The 25,385-nt window shown below is 37.5% G+C and overlaps 1 protein-coding gene across 1 annotated transcript in view; it reads right to left on the bottom strand.

The window, feature by feature from the left end:
- The window catches only part of Slc9a7 (solute carrier family 9 member A7), a 143,189-nt gene that overhangs the window by 69,691 nt on the left and 48,113 nt on the right, over window positions 1-25,385 (bottom strand). The window contains exons 2-3 of the mRNA XM_046420183.2: window positions 6,485-6,684; window positions 4,017-4,094 (exon numbers count right to left, since the gene is read on the bottom strand). Of these exons, the coding sequence (XP_046276139.1) occupies window positions 4,017-4,094; window positions 6,485-6,684 (278 nt within the window). The remainder of the gene's footprint in view (window positions 1-4,016; window positions 4,095-6,484; window positions 6,685-25,385) is intronic.

Here is a 25,385-nt window from a genome sequence, read left to right as displayed (position 1 = left end):
ACCTGCACCCATGAGAGGGATGGAGAAAGGAAGTGGGGGACGGTGTGTGTGTGTGTGTGTGTGTGTGTGTGTGCGTGCGCGCGCGCGCGCGCATGTGTGTGCAGTGTTTGGTGGGGGCAGTTCACAGAAAATGAAGGCTTTCATAAATGTATTCTTTACCATCCAATGCCGTATAAGCAAACTGTGAGGGGTGGCACAAAAATCAAAGCTAATTGAAATGGTAACCTTTTTCAAGTCAGAAAAAAGACTTGTCTGCCTGAGGACTATATGTGCATAGGTTAAATGGTCTCCATGTATCCTTTTATAAAGCATCAATTAAATGGTAAAATATTTACTACACATTTAATTGATAATAGGCTTAATCAGAGGTGGCAACCATAGCAAAAATCAACTATTTAAGTACCTTTATAAGGACTATTTAAAAAGGAAAGTGACTAATATTTGATAATCCAAAAAACTAGCATGTCAAAAACAACTTCGACTGGGAACTGGCACAGCCTGTTATTTGTTTTCCTTTTGAGAAAATAGGGCTGATGAAGAGAAGGTTCTGCAAAAATAAAGTGTTTTTCAACCATCTGAGTGGCTTTCACAACCCATGATTTGGTATCATTTTAAAGTGACTATTATTTTGATTATACATTAAGATTAGTTATTTAAAATACCAAATTATTCATCACCCATTTGATCTGAAGAAGAATTTCCATTTAGGTGAAGAATAACATTATTTATACTCATAATAACCATCTCCTATTCATTAGGTGTCAACAAGTGACATGCAGTTTCAGATGATTTTGGCAACCCCGTAGATGAAGTCAGAAAAATGATACGGTTTGTTTTATTAGAAAATTTAAATCCTGAGGCAGTGCAGCACAAAAGAATGACCTTGGGCCCTGGAGTCAGACAGAGAGGACATAACCTTGACTCAGTCCCATACCATCTAAGTAACCTCATCTGCACCATTAATCATTCTGAGTTCAGTTTCATCATCAGTGAAATGATGGACGCTACATGTGAGTGCACAAATGTGTTTTGGACTGATGTGCAGAAACCCACAGTCTCTTGCTCCTCAAGTACCCATAGTAGAAAGAGGACTTCTGTTCCATTCCTCTCCCGACTCCTTTTTCCACCCTGAAGGTGATGTAGTAAGGCAGAGTCAATTGACCTATGAAAGGAGAAAATGACTTAACCTTGTTGTACAAGGTGGGGAATCATTCCTGCTCCTCAAGCCTCCAGGCTGTGAGCAAAAGAGGCAGCCTCTGGAAGTCTCAGCAATTCTATAATCTCTGCATTTTAGCCTCTCTACCTGTGGCTATGACCAAGCCCATGGCTAAATGGCATCTGTTTTCAATTCTTGAAATGGCTGTAAGATCTGTTATTAACGACTAAGCTACGTACAACACAGGTTAATCAGAGACTTTAGATAATAAATTGATTTTTAATCATGAGTTAATTCCTTGTGTCTCTTTTCTTTCCCTCACATCCTCTTTCTTCCTTCCTTCCTTTTTTTCCCCGCATGAACACAGGGGCACTTTACCACTGAGCTACAACCCAGCCTCTTTTAAAATTTTCAGACAAGGTCTCACTAAATTGCCCAGGCTGGCCCTTGAACTTTTGATCCTCCTCTCTCAGCCTCCTGAGTACTTGGGATTTCAGGCATATACCACCGTGCCTGGCCTTTGTATCTGTTTTCAATCCATTAGAAGCCTGGGGAGAAAGCAATGTGAGCTAGCATATAACCACCATCATTTTCTTCCAGTTTCTGTAAGGATTACACAAAACGTATGAAAAACACAAATAAATATGTGCAAAGTTCCTGTCCATAGCAGACACTCCATGAACTATAATTATATTTGTATCAATTGGAAATAGTTTAAAAACTGCAAAATGGCTTTGCCAGAAAAACCAGACTGATAGGCAGGCATCCTCTCATAAAATGGTTTGGGAAGTGGTCCCTCCTCTATTTTCAGAGTTTATGTAGAATTGGCATTATTTTGTCCTTAAATGTTTGCTATAGTTTGCTAATGAAGCCATCTTGGCTTATGGTTTTCAATTATAAACTTATTTTTTAATTAGCATAGGGTTGTTCAAGTTTTCTATCTCTTCTTGGGTCAGTTTTCATAATTTGTCTTTCAAGGAATTTGTCTATTTCACCTGGCTTGTCAAATTTACTTGCACAAAATTGTTTTTAGTACTTCCTCTTTATCCTTTTCAATTTCTGAAGAGTTTCTAGTAACATCTTCTCTTTCATTGCTAATATAGGTAATTTGTTTCTTTCCTCTTTTTCCCCCCAATAGATCCTAGCGTTGTCTAGCTCCTAAAGATGTCGTTCAGTTTTATTGTCAGTCAATATCTCCCTTTTCTAGACTCACTGAAACAAGAGCTGAAATAACTACCATGGCTTAAGTTATCTCAGGGAGGCCTTTTGGGGGTTCATTTTCCACACAATATTCCATCAAAGGAAGAGGGAAAGAGCCACCCACACTTTTAGTATCTTAAATAACTTGAGGCTTAGGTCTAATATTGATATCGAACACAATAACCCTCAATAATAATGATTCTATGTTCTTTAAAATTTTTTATTTTGGTAGCCAGTGTGGTGGTGTATGCCTGTAATCCCAACAACTCTGAAGTAGGTGGCTGAGGCAGAAGGATCTCAAGTTTGAAACCAGCCTGCAACTTGGTGAGACCCCATATCAAAGTAAAAAATAAACAGGGCTGAGGATGTATGTCAGTGGTACAGAACCTCTGGGTTCCATCCCTAGTGCAGAAAAAAATTAGAAAAATTACAGATTCACTGAAGTTGCAAAGACAGTACAGATATGTCCCCTGTACTCTTCACCCAGTTTCCTCCACCGGTTATATCTTATATAATTACAGGCAAATGTGAAAACACAGAAAACGACATGGGTACAGTGCGTGTGCATAGTTCAATGTCATTTTATCACATGTGCAGATCTGCACAACTACTAGCACAATCAAGATACAATACTTGACTGAAGACGTAGCTCAGTGGTAGAGTGATTCCCTAGTATGCATGAGGTCCTGGGATTGATCCCTGGCACCACAAAAAAAAAAAAGACATTGTTTAAGATACAGAATTATGGGATTGGAGTTGTGGCTCAATGGTAGAGAGCTTGCCTAGCATGAATGAGGCACTGGGTTCGATTCTCAGAACCATATATGAATAAAATAAAGGTCCATCAACATCTAAAATATTTTTTAAACGATACAGAATTATTCCATCATCACAAAGCTGTCCCTTATGGTATCCTTTTATACTCACCCAACCCTGACCCTCCCACCATCCCTAATATGTGGCAACCACTAATTTGCTCTCCAATCCTATAATTTTGTCATTTCTAGAATGCTATATAAATAAAATCAAGAGCATGTAATCTTTCCAGGCTGATCTTAATAATGATTTCTTGGTCCACCCAAAATGATCCAAAAAACTATTGATACTGATACACAATACCAATATCACAGTATCAATACTGATACCCAGTGATACTGATACTGATACACTGGGTATCAGTATTAATTGTTTGTTTGATCTTATTGCTGAGTACTGTTCCATTGTATAGATGCACCACAGTTTGTTCAGCTATTCCCCTACTTAGAACATTTTGGTTATTTCCAGTTTTTTGTCTATTATAAGTAAGGTAGTATGAACAGTCAGGTACAGGTTTTGTGTAAATATAAGTTTTCCTTTCTCTGAGATAAACCCTAAGCAATGGAATTGCTGGGTCTTATGGCAAATTCAACTTTAGTTTTATAGGTAACTCCTACTTTGTTTTCCAGAATAGCTGCACCAAGTTACTTTCATACCGGAAGTATAGAAAAGTTCTAGATTTTGAAACAGAAATGAATCACTGATCATGAGTCACCTATAGTCTCTGAGTGGGTGCAGAAGACAATAATAAGGAACCTGAGAGAAGGGAAAAACTAGAAAACTATGCAGGTAAATTAACAAAGAGATTCATATGCCTTAAAACATTAGTAGCAAACCTTCTTACCTTCTTTAAACTGTACCCAGCATGAAAAATAATTGGAGGCAGCAGAATGTTGAAAAATACCTCTGGATCAAATGTTACCTGAAAATTTAAAAAGAAAAAAAAAGTCAATCTTTAGTTTAATGCCAACTAGTGCTATATTATTTGCTCAATATTGAAGTCACGACTGAATTTGAACATTTGGTGTAAATAACATCAGTGTGACAAATCTTGGACTAATCCCAGAAGAAAAATCATGTCTCCCTTGTGGACTGGCATATTCTCCCCACAGCACTTCTGACATATGATCTTCGTGTGTTTTTTTTAAATATTTTTTTTTATTTTTTAGTTTTCGGCAGACACAACATCTTTGTTTGTATGTGGTGCTGAGGCTCGAACCCGGGCCGCACGCATGCCAGGTGAGCGCGCTACCGCTTGAGCCACATCCCCAGCCCCTCTCCATGTGTTGTTTTAACACGTTAAGACATAACGGTTCAATTCAATGTTGAGAACTCACAGAGAGCTGTGGGCCAATGTTTTTCCACAATAAATGAAAACTTCTTGATTTTTATCATCTTTATTAGGTCTTAACTGCATTAAAAATATTGTCATGATTATTAACTCTCTGGATCCTCTCATGTAATACTTTGTAGATATAATTCTACTGAATTTAAGTCTCTTTTGAGTGACCAGCCTTCTGTAATACTTGGTGTGGCCTAGATCAAAGTCATTAGTGAGTTTAGTAGCTTCCTGAACATCAACATAAATTCAGTAACTCCAATGGGATGAAACTACCTGTAAGGCTTATTTAAGGAAATCACTCTGAAACTTCTAGACAGCAATGTCTTAACCACATACCAAAAAGAATTAAATATCCTATAAACACACTAACCTTTTTAAAGAATTTGTTCATGTGGGTGGATTAATCAGCTTTTATTATAATTAATTATTTTAAATCTTCATTCTAATTATTAAAAATTAGCTTTTCTCTTTAGAAACTGGAGATGTTAATCAGCCTAATTAAAACAAGAGTGATTCTTGCAAGTTATATTTTATTCTATCTTCTTGCTAAAGATAAGAATAATTTACAAAAGAGGGAATGTCAGAGTGAGGGTGAATCTTGGGCAGTACCTACCCAATGAGGAACCTGGGCCCATAAATAGTCAGACTTGATGGATATCAAAAAACCAAATAATGTACCCACAAGCACAAGGGTTTTCTTATCCCAGTTCAATGTTCTTCACACCAACCTCATTGCCTTAATATGCCTGTTCTCCCCTCAACTAGCAATGATCATCTCTACCTTGTTTGTTTTCCCACCTTTGCTCTGGTAGCAGAATTTCAAAAAGAAGAGATTTGAATAAATGTTTTTAAGATAAAAAGAGCAGAAGTCAGCTTCATCTTCTATCACAACCTAAAAGGTGAAAATAAGTGGGTATCATTTCCCTGTTTTCCCCTATTCTATGCAATCCAATATGAAGGATTCATGCTGTCATTTCAAAACAGTGATTAGCATGGTATATACACTGGAATGCCATTCAGTTGCATCTAGTTTCACAATGTTAATGGAAATTCCATGCTTTATTATGAAATGAGAGCAAAGAGCACAACAGTACTGCCATTAGGGACAGAAAGAAGATGGTCATAATTAATATTCCAGATAGAGAATAATTTGCTCTAAGGAACAGTATATTTGAAGAACAGTAATTTAATTTTTGGAGCACACCTGTGTATAATGCAGGTCATTATACACATTAGCTTTTTCTACATTAAAAGGGGCTTTCCACAACCTGGATTCCCCTGACCTGCTATACAGAAGTCCACCTAATGATAAGCCCTGGTCTCTAAGGTAATGGAATATGTGTCAATAAGTATAGATCACATTTATCTTTGAAATCACTTGCATGAAAAGACACAATATATTTTCCTGTGAAATATTTTTATTACTCTGATATCAAAGGAAAAAATGCTTGGACTCAAATTCTAAGACAACAAGCTCTTCTTCTTTCCTTAAGGATTCTTTGGGCCTTTGGCATCAGTCATCAATGAGAGTAAGCCCTCAAATATTTGTAGACTATGGGAAAAGAACCACAAAAAACTAAGAATCACATTTCTGAATTCTGAATAAATAAGTTTAAAGTGAAATCAATGTTATTTTAAGAAAGAAAGAATCTCATCTCTAAACCACAAGGATAAGAAAAAATAGTAAGGAAGAAATGGCAGTTGGAGAAAATAAATGTGAATATACAAACTCACTGCATAATCAGGGGCCCACATCTACAACAGATCCTAACAAGCCCAGGAGGTCATACATAAATCTGAAAGGTATGAATAAAATAAGGTTCTTATCTTCTCGTAATGGCCCAAAAGCCTCCTGGCAAAACTGAGAACCAGGAATGTTGATATTCCAGGAGTTTGGAAGGATTTCCACAAGGTCAAGATGGAGCCAAGGAATCAACAACCATGTTGTAGATAACCATATGCCAGCTCACCTTCCGCAGCATGTCATTCTGTTCTACACTGTTGATCTTGCCAGGGCTGATTTCTCCTTTCAGAGTGTATTCAAAGAACTTCCCACTGACATTCACTAATAAGGTGCTGAAGGCCCTGTCTTCCTGAGTACAGCTGAGTGACTTGTCACGGCCACTGGTGGCAGGGGTGCCATATCTCAGGATCACCCCAACGATGAGTCCTGAAATAGAGTAAGAAAAAAAAACCATCAGGCCTGAGGAAGCATATGAAGAGCATGGCCATAATGCTACCACGGATTTTCAACAAGTAAAAAACACAAAGGAAATCTTACAAACCAGGTCTAAGGTGTGAATTTTAGGAGTAACTAAATGCATGGTCCTTCAGAAGTGGTTAAGCATCATCTGTTCTAGTCTAATTCAAGTCCCTCAGCCACCAGAAGGACAAGGTAGAATGGTACCTTTTGGTGGTTATTATGGCACGCTGAGCAGTGTGCATACTGGGCCATGTCTCATTTCTAAGGCTTATGGTGGAGGAGGATGGGATGATAAGTAGTCAAGTTTTTTTCTGCCCAGGACAGCACAAGACAGAACTGCTGAGCCCTTGATTTTTCCCAGAAGCATCCCTCAAGCCAGTCCTTGCCATCTGCCAGCAAGAACCAGGCTGCTGGAATTTCCAGTTGCTATAAATGCAGCTTGCTTTGCCACACACCAGAGGAAAGCAGGGGTGAAGGCTTTTGATTAGGTCATTTCTTTTTTTTTTTTTTTTTTTTTTTTTTTTTTTTTATTGTTGGTTGTTCAAAACATTACATAGTTCTTGATATATCATCTTTCACACTTTGCTTCAAGTGAGTTATGAACTCCCATTTTTAGCCCATATACAGATTGCAGAATCACATCAATTACACATCCATTGATTTACATATTGCCATACTAGTGTCCGTTGTGTTCTGCTGCCTTTCCTATCCTCTACTATCCCCCCTCCTCCCTCCCCTCCCCTCCCCACCCTTCTTCTCTCTCTACCCCCCCTATTGACCTTCATTTCTCCCCCTTGTATTATTTTTCCCTTTCCCCTCATTCCCTCTTGTATGTTCTTTTGTATAACCCTGAGGGTCTCCTTCCATTTCCATGCAATTTCCCTTTTCTCTCCCTTTCCCTCCCACCTCTCATCTCTGTTTAATGTTAATCTTCTTCTCATGCTCTTCGTCCCTACTCTGTTCTTAGTTACTCTCCTTATATCAAAGGAGACATTTGGCATTTGCTTTTTAGGGATTGGCTAGCTTCATTTCAAATACTAGAAATCATGGAGAAAGTAATTACACCCCTTGGGAAGCTAAATGCTGCAGTATAAATTTGAGCAGTCATGATTCAGGGGCTGGAGAGCTGGCTTATTGGGGCTGTGGCTATGACACAGCTAAGATAATCAGCTGCAAGTCTTTAAGCTTCATTCCCTTAAGGGCTTTCTCACTAGGAAAAATAAAAACAGCAAAATCATGTATAAGGATTCAATTCTATGAATAAGGGAGGAGTGCTGCTCCCCTGGTCCTACACATGAGTCAAACAGACCCAAGCAAAAATGATTAAAATGTCGGGGGAGGGGGACCTAAAAAACCATAAATGACTCTTAGACACTTTGCTGTAATTTCTCTTAGGAGGGAAATTTTAGACTTCTAAATTCAGTTCTTTGGCTAACAATATTAAAATACATAATGGTAAAAATGATCTCTTATATCATTTGCCATTAATGGAGAAAGTTATATCAGATAAAGAAAGAACTTTTTACTATGTTCTATGGGTAATAGTTTCGATCTTGAACGTCTCCCAAAGGCCTATTTGTTAAAGGATTAGTCCTCAGCTTGGTGGAAACCTTCAAGAGGTGAGGCATGATGGGAGGTCTTACACCACTGAAGGTGTGTCCTTGAGGCAAATAATGAGACCTCAAAACTTTCATCTTCCTTTTTTCATTCCCAGTCACAAGGTGAATGGGTTGCTCCACCACACATTCCCACCAAGAGATGCTGCCACAGACCCAAGCAACAGGGCAGGTCATGGACTGTAACTTCCAAAACTGAGATAAAATAAACCTTTCCTTTTCTTAATTATTACAGGAACTTTGTTACAGAAACTGAAAGCAAACACACTATGTATAATGTTATATCATATCTATTATCATCAAGACAAATATAAACTTATGAGACATTGTTGAATAGCAAATCATAAATAAAATCTAGAGAAATACAGCAGTCCTTTAAACCAAAATGTTTCTGTATTGCACTATTATTATTAAAGACCTTTATTAACAGATGCTTGTAATTTGTTGCTTTTTGTGAAAAAAAAAATCAGTCTTGAAGGTTTTATTCCAGACTTAAAATGAGGTCCTTAATAATCTCAACCTGAGCAGATAAACAATTTATTTTTTATTGGTTTTATTTTTTAAATACATGACAGCGGAATGCATCACAATTCTTTTTACACATATAGAACAATTTTTCATGTCTCTTTATATAAAGTATGTTCACACCAATTCATGTCTTCATACATGTACTTAGGATAATGATATCCATTACATTACTCCATCATTGCTAACCTCCTGCCCCCTCCCTTCCTCTCCCACCCCTTTGTGCTATCTACAGTTCATCAATTCCTCCCATGTTCCCCCTCCCTACCCCACTATGAGTCAGTCACCTTATATTAGAGAAAACATTTGCCATTTGTTTTTATGGGATTGGCTAACTTCACTTTGCATTATCTTCTCCAACTGCATCCATTTACCTGCAAATGCCAAGACTTTATTCTCTTTTATTTAAAATATTTAAAGGTATATAAGGGGAAAAATTAAAAAATAGACTTGAAGAAAACATGTTTGACATTACGAAAAAGACATTTCTCTAGGGGAAAAATAATAAAAATCCCACAATATAGACTGTTGTAGTTATCTGATAACTGGGCAAAGGACAAGCTCTTAAGGTCTTCAATGCCAATCTTCTGCTCAGATGGTGTTGCTAGAATGTACATTCATTTCTTACTGGTGGATGACAGACAAGATGAGGGCAGGATGGTCAGCCAGGATTTACTCAGCTTGCTCTGCTGAGTCTCAGAAGTGCACTTCCCAGCTGGCACTCTCCTCGCCATCTTGTGGTTGAGGACATTTTGGGTTTCTGTGCTGGTAACAGAAGTTGTGGGTGCCTACACTGAGGTGGCTGCTGGCCTCAAGTCTCCTTTCCTTGATATTCCTGCTCCTTTTAATTGTTGCCCTAGACAAGGAGGGCCCCTGTAGATTGTGGGCCATAATTATATTGATTGGTCCAACATATTGCCAATATTTCATGCATTCACCTGTTCTCTATCACTTCTCCCTGCACAGGAGGATGGGAACACTCTGCCAACATCCATTGGGGTCTCTTTACAAAGCAAGAGAGGTGGCACATTGCTTGTGCCTTGATGTCCAGTGGCACTCTATAATGCCGCCTTTTTCCCCCACTCTCATTATTCTGGTCATTCTGCTGGTAACAGTGCAGAAAGCCATTATGATGCAGATAACATCTGCAGTGATTACAGTGTGCTGCATATTTACTGCCTAGCACTGGAACTCCACCAGGGCCTGCAATCTTTGCTGCCTATGCTCCCTTTTCTCCTTCTACAACATCAAACTCCACAGATTCTCTATCCTCTATACTATGGAGGTGCTACTTGGGGGTTATTCTTCTTTGTGGCAATCTATTGTAGAAATACATCAAGTTTGTTGCCATTCCTGTGTGTGGAACCATACCTGTTTCTTATATTGAAGTATTTTACTGTTCCTAAACTTCCACTGCAATGACCTTCCTGTCTCCTATGGGCTGCCATTCCCTCTGCGCATGGTGCCACACTGAGTATCTCAGCCTTGATGCTCATGATTTAGGACTTGATGATGACTGAGGCCAGCTGTGACAATGGTGCCTCCTCCTGAAGCTACTGGTGGCACTGGTGATGGTCAGAGTTCTCTGGGCTTCCCTCTCCAATCCAGATGAAACTCCGAGGTGCCTTTTATTTTTATTTAATTCCCTGGTTAGGCAGTTATTTTCTGATGAAGTTTTACATGAAAAAAGCAATTCCATGGCCCTTCAACTCTCATCATAATATAGGATGATTTGTAAAGCTTGGAGAAGGCTACCTGTAACATGATTTAACTTAAATGTCTTCATCAGAAATAAGTCATTTAAAATGTATCTTTCTCCCAAGTCAAAACCTGCTTCATGGAACCTACTGTTACTTGACTTTACTAACTTGATTTATTAGCAGAGTTAATGGAAAGACTAAACCATATGGTCCTTACAATAAATACTACTCTAACAAATGAGGAGGTTTATGCTTGCAGACAGGTTCATCCATTATAGGAAATGCTCTTAAAACCTCTCCTAGTAATCATCACTATCATATCTAGAATCATTATCAGATGATGAATATTATTCTTCAAAGTTATAAAACCTTTCCCTCTCTACCTAATGCACCCATATTAAAGATGGAAGACACTGAAAGTAATGATGCTGCCCCTTTGTAGTTAAAACATAGCAACACAAAACATCACAGCAAAAATTCAAGGTTAACACCATTTGGACAGTTTTGATCAAAAATATACCAAGCCACAGGGCACACCACTAACTCAAGGTACAGTTTTAATAACTCCCCAAACATTTTAGATTAATACTTGTTATCACTATATTCCATGGCATGATACTGAATTCACATTTAGTGTTTTCCACTTAAAGAATACTGTAGAGGGGTATTTTGGTGAGAAAATGATAAAGACTAGGAGTAAGTGAATAGCATATTTCATCTGCTGGATCTGAAGACATCCCTGACAGGAACTGTAAATAGATCATAACTACAAGGACTTAAATCATGCATGAGTTTTTTTAGCTCCATATTCATACATACATACATACACACACACACACACACACACAAAATGAACCACATAAGTACTGATTTAGGGGCTTGGGTTGTAGCTCAGTGGTAGAGCACTTGCTTAGCATGTGTGAGGCACTAGGTTCGATTCTCAGCACCACATGTAAATAAATTTTTTAAAAAGGTTCATCGACAACTATAAGAATATTTAGAAGGAAATACTGATTTAACTGCATCCTACAGCAGAGTCCCAGATTACAAAGAGAAATAACTTATGGTGTATGTGGGCCAGAGAAAAATAGCACAGAAGATGTCACCTGATAAAGACAGAATCACTATTTTTAAAGGTAAATGACTAATATCAGAAAATAATCCAGTTTGGGACTTTTTTTTACAGAAAACAAATATGAATGAAATTGCTTTGATATTTTATGTGGCTAAAAAATAAAATAATGAACTCAAAGATGCAGAAGGTGAGGACTATTTCAATGTATGGGTATGAAAAATGCATTTCACAACTGTATTATCACATTCCACTGATGGTGTATAATTTCTAAGTTTTTTAATTTTTAAAGACATAACCAAACAGAAAAAACTATATATACTTTATATATGTGCCTATACAAAAATGAGTAGTACTAGGAAGGAATATAATCATAAGCCAAGTATGGCTCAAAAAAATCTCAGAGGGTGATTAGAGAAACTAGGCCTGGTTAGTCTGGTGCCAGTTTTCCTTTTGTGACTAAGATTGTTAGGAGTGCAACTGAACAAGTGGACATGGAGTAAGGTGTAATTCTAGACAGTCATCCACCAGCTGCAATATGTGCATATCTCTATTAATAAGCCTTTGTTAAGAAGAAGGGGAACAGGTGCACGGATGTACTGTTCTCTTCTAGGGAGACCTCACCTTCTCTTATATAAGCTACTAAGGATAGATTATCACTAGATCACTTTGGTCACCACTTTAGGGTTGTTTAGAATATAATACAGATTGTTCTGAGTTCCAAAGTTTCATTTGAAATGAGAAAAGAAAGCATCCCATTTTGCATCCAGTTACAAAGTGTTTGAAGACAGTGATAATTACAGATTGAGTACCCTTTATCCAAAATGCTTGGGGCCAGTAGTGTTTCAAATTTCAGAGTTGTTTTTGAGAGTATGGGGTTGGTTTTTTTTTTTTTTTTGGGGGGGGGGCGGATTTGGAATATTTGCATGGCCTTTAAGAGTTGAGCATCCCTAATCTGGAAATCCAAAATCTGAAATGCTCCAAAATCCAAAACCTTTTGAACGTTATACTGGCATGCAAAAAGTCTCAGATTTTTGGAACACTTCAGATTTTGAGATTAGAGATTGTGTTAGTTTTGCATTGCTGTGATCAAATACCTGACAAGAACAATTTAGAAGAGGAAAAGTTTATATGGGCTCACAGCTTCAGAGGTCCCATCCAAGATCAGCTGACGTCATTGCTCTGGGCACAAAGTGAAGCAGAACATCATGGTGGAAGGGAATAGCAGAGGAAAACTGCTCAGGTCAGGGCATCCAGGAAGCAGAGAGACTGAGATGAGGAGTCCTGGACAAGACATGTAATTCCTAAGGGCACACCCCCAGTGGTCACCCCAGTGACCTACTTCCTCCAGCCATGCCCCAATCTATAGTTACTATCCAGCAATCCATTCCAATGAGTAGAGTATGCTTTCATTATCTAATCATTTTACCTCTGAATATTCCTTCATTACCTCAAACATAAGGTTTTGGGGGGATACCTCATAGCCAAACCATAACAAGATGATCAAACTGTATTTCTTTTTTTATTTAGTTATTTTTTATTATTTTTAAAAAAATTTATATGACAGTGGAATGCATTACAATTCTTATTACATGTATACAGCACAATTTTTCATATCTCTGGTTGTATACAAAGTATGTTCACACCAATTTGTGTCTTCATATATGTACTTTGGATAATGATGACCATCACATTCCACCATCATTGCTAACCCCATCCCCCTTTCCTTCCCCTTCCACTGTATTTCTTTTGTTGTTGTTGTTGTTAATTTATTAATTGTATTGAAATATTTCAATAGAAATAAAAGAAACAAAGGAACAAATAGTTATTAGAAAAATAAATACAAATCTCCAATAATTATGTAAAAAGATACACACCACTGACAAAGAAATATAAATCAAAAAGAAAGAGGCACTTACTAGATTGGCAAAGATTTAGGTAGTTTGATAATATCCAATGTTATGTAAGACATAGAGAAATGAACCTACTTAAAAGTGTTGGCAGAAATATAAATTGACATAATCTTTGCCAAATTATTATGGTAAAACTGGACAGATTACTTAAACCCTGTATAAAGGAAATCTAATGACATTATTTATTCATGACAAAGTTATTGCCTTAACCTGTCTAAACACATACCACAAAATATTTTATCTCATTATCTGGATGTCAACTATATTTATATTGGTGTGTATGCACAGAAGAGTTAAACTTAATGATTTATACGATTATTTCAATCTGTATTTCCAATCCAATGAATAAAGAATCCAACAGATTCCAGAATTGATAATTAGTTTTCACATTTGGGGGTCATTTACATGACTGGTTTTAAGAATGAGTGCTACAGATCTTTTCAATGCTTTTGTCTACTTGTTCTGTTTGTTATGCAGCTGTGCTATTCATTGATTTATTAAAACTCTTTCAAGGAGAATTAATTCAAAATATTTTGTTGCTTGTTTTGAAAAATGCAGTGAAATATTCATTTTGTTTATTGGTACTGGGGATTAAACCCAGAGGTGCTTTACCACGGAGCTATACCCCCAGGCCTTATTTATTTATTTATTTACTTTTTGAGGTATAAATTGTTGAGGCTGCCTCAAACTTGCAAGCCTCATGCTTCAGCCTCTAAAGTTACTGGATTACAGGCCTATACCACTGTGCCTGGCTGAAACACTCACTTAAAAACAATTTTATTGAAGTACAATTTATATGTCACAAAATTCATCCATTTCAAATGTACAATTCAGTGATTTTTAGTATATTCACAGAGGTGTACGACCATCACCCCAATCTGATTTTGGAATATTTCCATTCATAGTCACTCCCTGTTTCCTACCCCCATCCCCAGGTAATTACTGATCTAGTTTCTGTCTCTAAAGATTTACCTTCTCTGAACATTTCATATAAATGATATCATATGATATGTGGTCTTTTTGTGTCTCATTTCTTTCACTAAGCATGGTGTTTTCAAAGTTCATCCATGCTGTGGCATAGATCAGTACTTCGCTACTTTTATTGCTGAGTAGTATTTCATTGTATGGCTATACCATATTTGCTTATCCTTTCAACAGTTGATGAACATTTACATTGTTTCCCCTTTTTGTTATTGTGAATAATGCTGCTATGAACATTTGCATACAAATCTGTGGACATATGTTTTCATTTCTCTAGGGTATTAACTAAGAGTAGAACTGCTATGTCATATGGTAAATCTGTTTAATACTTTAAGAAACTGCCAAACTGTTTTCCATTTGGGAAACTGTACCATTATATATTCCCACTAGCAATGGGAGTTATAGTTTGTTTACAGGCTCAATAACAGTTATCATTGTCTTATGATTATATCTATTTTAACTTTTTTACATTGGCAACCTCTTTAATATCTAGAGACTTGATATTATAAAACCAGGGCTAGTTTGTCCATGTTATATAATATGCACAGTACAGCAAAATTAAATGAAATGTACATTACAGGGCAATGGACAAGCTTAAGTTTTCTAGTACACTCTAACAAAACATCTTTGCAACTTCTTCCCTCTCACCTCCTTCAACCTAACGAACAAGTACAGAGAGTACACTGTTCAGAGGTGGTTTAACAATTCCAAACTCAGTATTTCCCATCCATTTTTAAAAGTTATGTACAAGTTTTACTCTAATTCTTCTGCTTTTAAATATATCAAGCACTTCTAAACATCTAGAAGGACTAGATATTCCACATAAGAGCTTGTTCACTATGCGCACAGCACTGTACACATGTAGCAATGGTTATAATCTGAGGTATCTTCTAATATGACCATTTTGTCTTTGAACCTTCCCCTTTTCACTTCCTTCTCTCTAACTTCAATCCAGTGGACAAGTATAGGCATATGTTATGCTTAGAGATGGTTGAAAAATTCATATCCAGAAGTCATTTACAGAGGACAAGCTTTCCTATGAATTTCAACACAAATGTACAAAATGTGCTAATCTTACTAACTACTTAGTCATACATTGGCAACCTCTCTAACATTTAGAGACTAGATGTTACAAAATCAGGACTCATTTGTCCATTATATACACTATATACAGAGCAAAACAAAATGCACAAAACATTCATAAAACTGATGTCTGAGAATATCCAAGTATGGCTGCACTAACATATTTCCTTTTGCAATTCCCTCCAACCACCTCCATATCACTGAACAAGTACAGATGGTACTGTACTTCTCACAGAGGTGGTTTAACAGTTCCATTCCTCAAAGATAGTATTTCATATGAATTTTAGCAAAGAGATATTTACATATGATTTTAGATATTTACATATGATTTATGATGATATTTCATATGATTTTAGCTTTTTTACTACCTCTACATTTAACATACATCAGGCACTTCTAAACATTTTGACAGAGTAGATGTTTCAAGTAAGGACTCAATTTGTCCACTATGTCCATGGATAGTCTTGAATAAACTGCACACATGTAACAATAGTTCTAATTTGAAAATGAAGTCTTCAAAATATGAGCATTCTGGCCCTTCACAGACTTAGTGGGCTATAGTGCTTAAATTTTCAGAAGACAATCCTTCCTGGGAATTTTAATACAAAATTCACAAAATCTATTTACTAACTGTTATAAATTAGATGTGAGGTGTCCCCCAAAAGCTCATGTGTGAGACAATGCAAGAAGGTTTAGAGGAGAATGATTGAGTTAGAAAAGCCTTAACCCAATCAGTGAATGTATCCCATGACACAATTAACTGAGTGGTAACTGAAGGCAAGTAGGGTATGGGTGGAGGAGGTGGGTCCCTGGTGGCATGTCTTTGTGGTATATATTTTGTATCTGGTGAGTGGAGTCTCTCTCTGCTTTCTAATCATCATGTGAACTGCTTCCCTCTTTCACACTCTTCCGCCATGACCTTCTGCCTCACCTCAAGCCATGAGGAATGGAGCTGTCTATGGACTAAGACTTTTGAAACTCAGTCCCCAAATAAATTTTTCCTCCTTTAAAATTGTTCTTGTCAGTTCTTTTAGTCAACAGCAACAAAAAACAGACTAAGAAGAAGAATCAGGTACATCACATTCTATTCATTCCCACCACAAGTTGGTTCTATTCCTTCTCATTTCTGTCCAGACTAATGCTGCAGCTCATTTTCTTTCCAGCTCGGGCCGTTCTGATGTATTTTATTTTCATGTTATGCTTTGGATATGAGGCGACCCTCCAAAATTCAGAGGTAAAATGATTGGCTCATGAGAGCTGTATCTTAGTCAGTCTGTCCTGGTTTGAATGGACTAACTGGGTGGTGACTGGAGGCAGGTGGAATGTGGCTGGAGGAGGTGTGTCACTGGGCTTGTGCCCTGGAAAGGTTCATCTGCCCTGCTGCCCCTCCCTGCCCCTCTGCTTCCTGGCCACCCTGAGGTGAGCAGCTTTGCTTTGCTGCCATCCATCTGCCATGGTGTCCAGCCTCACTTGAGCCCAGAACAATGGAGTTAGCTGACAATGGGCTGAACCTCTGAAACCTCTGGAACAAATAAACTTGTCCTCCTCTGAGTTGGTCATGTTGTATATTTTGGTTACAACAATAAAAAGCTAACACATTTCAAAAAAAAAAAAAAAGACTAAAACACCAATTCTACTTTTGTCATACACTGCCAACCTCTTTAGCATCTAGAAAGAGTAAATGGACATTAAGACTCATTTTCCTTTATATACACTATGCACACAGCACAATAAAATGAAACACACAGACTAATTTGTTTACTCTTGCCTCATTACAAGTACACTGGTATGGTGCTGTGGAGAACCAGCACACAACATGCACTACTCAACAGGGTGTCTGGCTATTGCCCCCTCCTTAAAACATCTCATAAGATTTTTAACGAAAAGATCTTTATAAAATGTGTTGTATTTTACTACTTCTACTTTTAACATATATCAGGCACTCCCTAAAGAATATCTTAAAAACAAACAAAAGGAAAACAGAACAGGAAAATGAAAATGAAAAAATCATACACCACAGTTTGAACAAAATGAGGTGATAAAGCCAGCCTCAGCAACTTCGTGAGGTACTCAGCAACTTAGTGAGATCCTGTCTCTAAATAAAATATAAAAAAAGACCTGGGGATGTGACTAAGTGGTTAAGTACAACATAGAGGAGGAAAAGTTTGTTTTGGCTCACAGTTTCAAAGGTTTAATCCCTGATCCACTGACTCCACAGCTCTGGGCCCAAGGTGAAATAGAACATCATGACAGAAGGATATGGTATAGGAAAACACCTCAGGACATGACAACCAGGAAGGAGAAGGGGGAGAGGGAGGAGGGAGGAGAGGGAGGAGGGAGGAGAGGGAGAGAGCACACGAAAGTGAGAAAGAGTGTGCATTCTGCTTACCAAGGACAAAAAAGTAACCCCAAAGTCACACCTCCCCATGGCCTATCTCCTCCAGCCACACTCTACCTGCCTACAGTTACTGCCCAATTAATCCATATTAGTGGATTAATTCACTAATCAGTTTATGACTCTCATAATCTAATCATTTCACCTCTGAGCATTCTTGCATTGTCTCCCATATGAGCTTTGGGGGAACACCTCATAGCTAAAACATAAGAGTACCTTTTTAAAAAAATCAACTGAATATAATAGTTTATTTCTGGAGCTGATGAGAGAAACAAGATTTGGTGGTCATCATAGTTCACTCCATCTGCCTGAACCATGGAACTAGAGAGGATGGGAGCAGTCCCAAGTCTAAATGCCACATACACCCATTGCTTTACCAAGATGCAGTCAATTTTCTTGAATAAATACCCCCCGGTTTGTTACTCAACCACTGGTCAATTTTCATAGACTTTAAATTGTTATTTTTGACATGTTTTCCAGTTTTATTGCCATGTTGTGAGGAGATGATTTGTTGAACTCATATGGCCATTCCAAAGTCCTACTATAAATCAAGTACCCTCACTATCTGTATGAGCACAAACAAGAGAATTTCTCCATGCTTGTTATTTTGCTATTTTATACCACTATTTTACAGAAAACGCTGGTTGTGTATGTTATAGCAAATTAATTCTAATGCATTTTGTCACTTTATAACAATTTTCCTGATATATTTACTTTTTCTGGTAGTAAATGGAAAATAAAGTAATAAAAAGGAGAAGAATCTGGTAGATTTAGTGACAGAAAATCTGGGTTTGTAAATTCACTTTTTACTTAGCTGCCATCCAGTGCATGGTATCTCTTTGCTACTCATTTCTAAAATTGGGCTGTTGTAAAAATGCAGGGGGAACACATTATACCAAAACCCTTTATAAATTATCAAAGGCTGCACAAATGCTGCTTTTTATAAGCCCTAAAGAAGAGTTATTTTTCCTTGCATTACCTCTATTGCTATAAAAAATTTGCCTACTGGGGAATCAGGAATTAGAAAGAGAAGTGATATATGGGGGGAGCAGTAGGAAAAATACCCCTTTAGAAAAGTCACTACAGACTCCCTCTCTTGTTGAACTTATCCTGTCCAGTAGAGGGACAAGATGTCATAACTTCCTTATTTGCCCATCTAGCTTCTGGGTGCCAATAAAATGAGCATTTGTGTGACAATTTACAGCTAAAAAGGGTTTTGACTAGAGGGAAATTTCAAGGTAGGCATCATTCTCTATCTATAAATGCTGATTCTATTTTAGAAGATTCTTCGAAGGATTTACTACAGTACATAACAGCAAGTAATAAAACAATACAGTCTGGGCGGGGGCTATGGATGGGGCTCAGTGGTAGAGTGCTCACCTGGCATATGTGAGGCACTGAGTTCAATCCTCAGCACCATATAAAATAAATAAATAAAGGCATTGTATCCATCTACAACTTAAAAAAAATGAATGAATAAGGCTGGGGTTGTGGCTCAGCAGAACAGTGCTCACCTAGCACGTGCAAGGCCCTGGGTTTGAGCCTCAGCACCACATAAAAATAAATGAATAAGGGTATTCATTTATTTCATATATTCATATATATATATATATATATATTCATATAAACATTTTTTTAAAACAATGAATAAATGGAATGGATTCAAACTAAAAAGCTTCTTATGAGGAAAGGAAACAATCAATAATGTGAAAAGAGAGCCTACAGAATAGAAGAAAATCTTTTTTTTTTTTTTCAGTTTTTCGGCGGACACAACATCTTTGTTTGTATGTGGTGCTGAGGATCGAACCTGGGCGGCACGCATGCCAGGCGAGCGCGCTACCACTTGAGCCACATCCCCAACCCAATAGAAGAAAATCTTTACCACATGTACCTCAGAGTATTAATCTCCAGGATATATAAAGAACACAAAAAACTAAACACCAAGAAAACAAATAACCCAATCAATAAGTGGGCTAAGAAACTGAACAGATGAACAGACACTTCACAGAAGAAATACAATCAATCAAATATATGGAAAAAAATGTTCAACATCTCTAACAATGAGAGAAATGCAAATCAAAACTATTCTAGGATTTCATCTCACTACAGTCAGAATGGCAATTATCAAGAATACAAGCAACGATAAGTGTTGGTGAGGATGTGGGGAGAAAGATACACTCTTACATTGCTTGTGGCACTGCAAATAGGTTCAACCATTCTAGAAAGCAGTATGGAGATTCCTCAGAAAACTTGGAATAGAACCACCATTTGACCCAGTTATCACACTCCTCAGTTTATACCCAAAGGACTTAAAATCAGCATACTACAGTGATGCAGCCACATCAAAATTTACAGAAGCTCAATTCACAACAGCCAAACTATGGAACCAACCCAGATGCCCTTCAATAAATTAATGGAGAAAGAAAATTTGGTATATATATACAATGGAATATTACTCAGCCTTAAAGAAGAATGAAATTATGGCATTTACAGATAAATGGATGGAGCTGGAGAATATCATGCTAAGCAAATCAAGCCAATCCCCAAAAAACAAGGGCTGAATATTCTCTGTGATATGCAGATGCTAATTCACAATAAGAGGGAGGTTAGGGAAGAATAGAGGTACTTTGGATTAGGCAGAGGGGAGTGAAAGGAGGGGAGGAGGTAAGGGGATAGGAAGGACACTAGAATGAAACGGACATTATTACCCTGTGTGCATATATGACTACACGACTGGTGTAATTCCACATCACATACAACCAGAAGAATGAGAAGTTATCTGCCATGTAATAAGCTTAACTCAACAAGAAAAACACAAGTCACTGATTTTTATTGCTAAATGTCTTTAGTGCATTTGGGTCACTTAAATTCAGGTGATCTGTACTGTATTATTAACAATAATTTTTCAGTATTGCTTGAGAGTCAACACTGACACTAAACCACCAGAGATTGAGATCTGAGGCCCATCACAAAAAGAGCCACAGGTCCTATCTGTTTTTCAAAGGATAAGCCCTCCCCCTGTGTTTCCTAAACATATACAGAATGGCTGCAGTGGCCCCATATTCATTTTATCCAAACTTCAAGCCACTGTAAAATGTCACAGTTGGAAGGTACAGCTATGTGGTATAACCATCACATTTATAAAACACTCTGTCCAACAGTATCTTACACTGTGGTGTTCAGAGTCAGACACCTGGGAACTTGCTGAAATACAGGTGCCCAGGGTCTCCCATGTAATTTCTGATCTTGAAGAGTAGATGAGGCACCTACATTGAAAGAAATTCCACATCTGGTTCCAACACACTCAGAAATGAGAATTACTGATCTTCAAGTTTTATAGCATGAGATTGCAGTCATCCCTTAAATCTGTGGGGGACTGGTTTTAGGACAATCATACCACCATACCAAAATCTATGGGTATTCAAGTCCCTTATGTAAAATGGTAGCCCCAAAATGGAAACAAGTCAAATGTCCATGATGAATAGATAAGTAAAATGTGGCATATCCATATAGTGGAAAAAGAAATGGATTCCAGATATATGCCACAACATGGATGAAACAAAGATATTATGCTGAGTGCACATGTTCAGTGAAAGAAGCTAGTCACAAAGTACCATACATAGTATAATTACCTTTCTATGACGTGTCTAGGACAAACATATCTATAGAGATGGAAAGTAGATTAGTGGTGGCCGGAGGCTAGTACAGGAAGGATCCTAGTGGAATGGTAAAAAATAATAGTCTAAAACTGGGCCAGGAATGGTGGCGCACACCTGTAAACCCAGTGGCTTGGGAAGCTGAGGCAGGAGGATCATGAGTTCTCAGCCAGCCTCAGCAAGAGTGAGGCTCTAAGCAAGTCAGTGAGACCTGTCTCTAAATAAAATACAGAATAGGGCTGGAGATGTGATTCAGTGGCTGAGTGCCCCTGAGTTCAATCCCCGTTACCAAAAAACAAAAGAAAACCCAAAATCTAAAACTGGATGACGGTCATGGTTGCACAACTTAGTAATTTGACTAGAAATCAATGAATTATATGTATATATATATGTGTGTGTGTGTGTGTGTGTGTGTGTGTGTATATATATATATATATATATATACAATTAATGAATTTATGATATGTCAATTATATGCCAAGAAAGTAGTTTTACAAAGAAGGGCTGAGAGAATGAACCTAGAGAACACATTTGTAATTCCTTCCAGGTCTATCACTCCATGCTTTTCCATTAAGGTCTCTCAAAGGGAGAACCAAACTAATGTAAGCCCAGCATAGTGTATATTTTGTACTTCAAGGGCTTCATGATGAATATCTGTGAGCAGGTCAAATACACAAACCACATTCTTTAAGATTGGAAGAAACACAAAGGAATGTATACATGACTCAGAAAGTAATAGCAGGTTAACTATACAGATAGTATATTTAAATGTAACTTCATGCTTAATGCTTATCTTCCCAATGAATAACAGTCTAAAATGCTACTTTCTCCAAGAAGCCCTTCCCGACTCCCTAGGCTAGGTTAGATCCCAAGGCTTTGTATTCCCATCACACTGTGCATTGTTAAAGGCATTTAAGTAGTATGTCTGACTAGTTGGCCCCACTATCAGCCCCATGGAGGGAAGAGGAAGGTATCTATTGGAATTCTCTTATTTAGTGCTTAGAAGTACCTGGCATATTTGGTGTTCAAAAAGTATCTGCTGATCCAGGCACAGTGACATACACCTGTAATACCTGTAGCTTGGGAGGCTGAGGCAGGATGATCATGAGTTCAAAGCCAGCCTCAGCAACTTAGCAAGGCCCTTAGCAACTCAACAAGACCCTGTCTCAAAATAAAATAAAAAGGGCTGAGATGTGACTGGTGGTAGAGTATTTGTCTACTACATATAAAGCCCTAAGTTTGATCTCCAGAACAACAACAAAAAATTCTTTTGATCTTATTTCTCCAACTTTAAAATAAAGGAAATGCCACCTGGACAAAAAAAAAAAAATCAACAAATCTAATATTCCTGAATCACGGTTGTTCCTAAATGAAAATCCCATCCCCTACACCCCTGCTCCCGAAACAGAGCTTTAGCATTACAATACAAGAAAAATTCTACCAGCCAAGCACTTGGGAGCTACCAGAAAATAAATTCCTAATTCTATTCTGTGAAAACTATCCAATATCATAGCCCAAATTTTGCCTATTAACATAGTTCATATTCACTGTTTTCTTCTTTCTTTCCTTCCATACCTCCTCTATTTACTTATATACTAATGTACTTATTAATAATTATTCATTCATTCATGCATTCAAAAATATTTGGGCATAAGGCCCTATGGCAGAATTTAGACATATGGTAGTAAAACATGTATTCTACTCTCAGGGAGTTTACAGTCTGAAAGAGCAGATTAAAAAACAACAATACTGTTCGGCACAGTAGAACACACCTGAATCCTAGCAGCTTGGAAGGCTGAGACAGGAGGATTGCAAGTTCAAGGCCAGCCTCAGCAACTTAGTGAGGTCCTAAGCAACTCAATGAGACCCTGTCTCAAAATTAGATATTTTATTTTATTGGTTAAATCCCAATAAAATAAAACAATACTGTTAACACCCATGTGCCAGAATTATTCTAAGCACTTGTGCATGTTAACTGACATAATACAATTCTTTCAGAATTAAAATTTATCTATTATTACAATTATTACCCCCATTGTATAGCTAAAAATAAATAAATAAAACTGAGAAAGAGAAACCAAGTATTTTGCTTCCATTCGCACATAGGTCACATGCAAATGGAAGATCTAAGATTTAAATGAAGGTAAGTCTAGCTCCAGAGTCCCAGAACTGTTCATAGGCAATGTGCCAATCCACATCCTACCCTTGTCTCTTGCCTTGACTTTGTCAATAATCTCTTTCTTTCCTTCAGTGCTGGGGATTCCAATCCAAGGCCTTGTGTATGATAGGCAAGCACTACCACTCAGCGACACACCTAAGACCTTCTTAAACACATTTTATTTATTTTTTTAAATAACTCACAGATATAGCTGATAATGGGAGTTTAGCAGAATCCTAGATTAGGTTTGAGGACCTTTGAATGATAGGATCAGTTTTCAGTTTTAGATCAGATATATGAATATTCACTTGTTTCTGCCTCATAGTTGACATTTTCCTAAATTAAGGACCGTGTGCCTGTAGCTGAGTTCTCATTCCACTCATTTTTATCACTGTTTTGTGTATTTCTACTTTAATCAAACAGATTAATCAAATTCCATTCAGTTACCCAAAGACTACACAGGTCACTACAGGAGATTCTTACTTATTACTCTTTGGAAGTCCTAACCAAGATTTTTCACCAAACACCAGCAATGCTTCAAAACAAATCCATCAGTCTTTCCTGTGAGCCTGTGCCTGTAACTTTCTTCCCACTCACCTTCCTAAACACCTTGACCAGACTAACTCTTAAACATCCTTCAAGCCACAATGTAGACATCACTCGGAAGAGAGCCCTCACTGGAATCTGTTCATGCAAGCAACCCTAATCTTGGACTTCCAGTCTCCAGAACTGTGAAAATAAAAGTTTCTCTTGTTTAAACCACCCAATCTGTGTTATACATTGAGCATTTTTAAACTTAAAAAAATCTCAAATCCAAAATGTTCTGAAATCCAAAACTCTCTGGTCACTGACATGATGCTCTAAAGTTTGGGATTTTAGCTGGGCATGGTGTTGCACTCCTGTGATCCCAGCAACTGAAAGCTGAGGCAGGAGGATCATAAGTTTGAGGCCAGTAGCAAGGTTCTATGCAACTTAGTGTGTATCAAAATAATTATGAAAAGGACTGGGGATGTGGTTCTGTGGTTAAGCACCCCTGATTTCAATCCCTGGTACAAAAAAAAAAAAAGTTTTGTGTTTTGGATTTTCAGATTAGGGATGCTCAATCAATAAAGTCTATTCAAATATTCTAAAATTCAAAAAAATTCCAAACTCGGAAGCACTTCTGGTCCCAAGCCTTTTGCATAAGGGATATTCACCTACATTTTGTCATGTCAGTCCAAGCTAATACATTATCTTTTGGGGAGACTGAAGGCAACTTCTGTAGACCATCAACAATATGCCTATAGCTAATTCAGACTCCATCCCCCAAGGAGGAAACGTTTCTTTTACAGGTAAGTTAAATTTCCACCACTCCAACACAGGGTCCCTAAGCCCTATTCTAGAGACTTTTTTTTCCTTTCCTTATTCTACCATTACAATGTGATCTGCTGATCTTCCAAAGAAAACTTTCACCATATGACTTCCTGGCATAAACTCCATTTTCACAGGAAGTATTATCCTAAGGCACTAACCAATAAACTACCATGCCTCTGTTCTCCCTGTTCAAAACTGATGGGGCCAGAGGAAGGA

This window comes from Marmota monax, unplaced genomic scaffold (genome assembly GCF_021218885.2).
Source record: "Marmota monax isolate L192 unplaced genomic scaffold, Marmota_monax_Labrador192_F-V1.1 WCK01_AAM20220418_F8-fsc00225, whole genome shotgun sequence".
NCBI classification, from domain to species: Eukaryota; Metazoa; Chordata; class Mammalia; order Rodentia; family Sciuridae; genus Marmota; species Marmota monax.
This window is presented reverse-complemented; position numbering and strand designations above follow the sequence as displayed.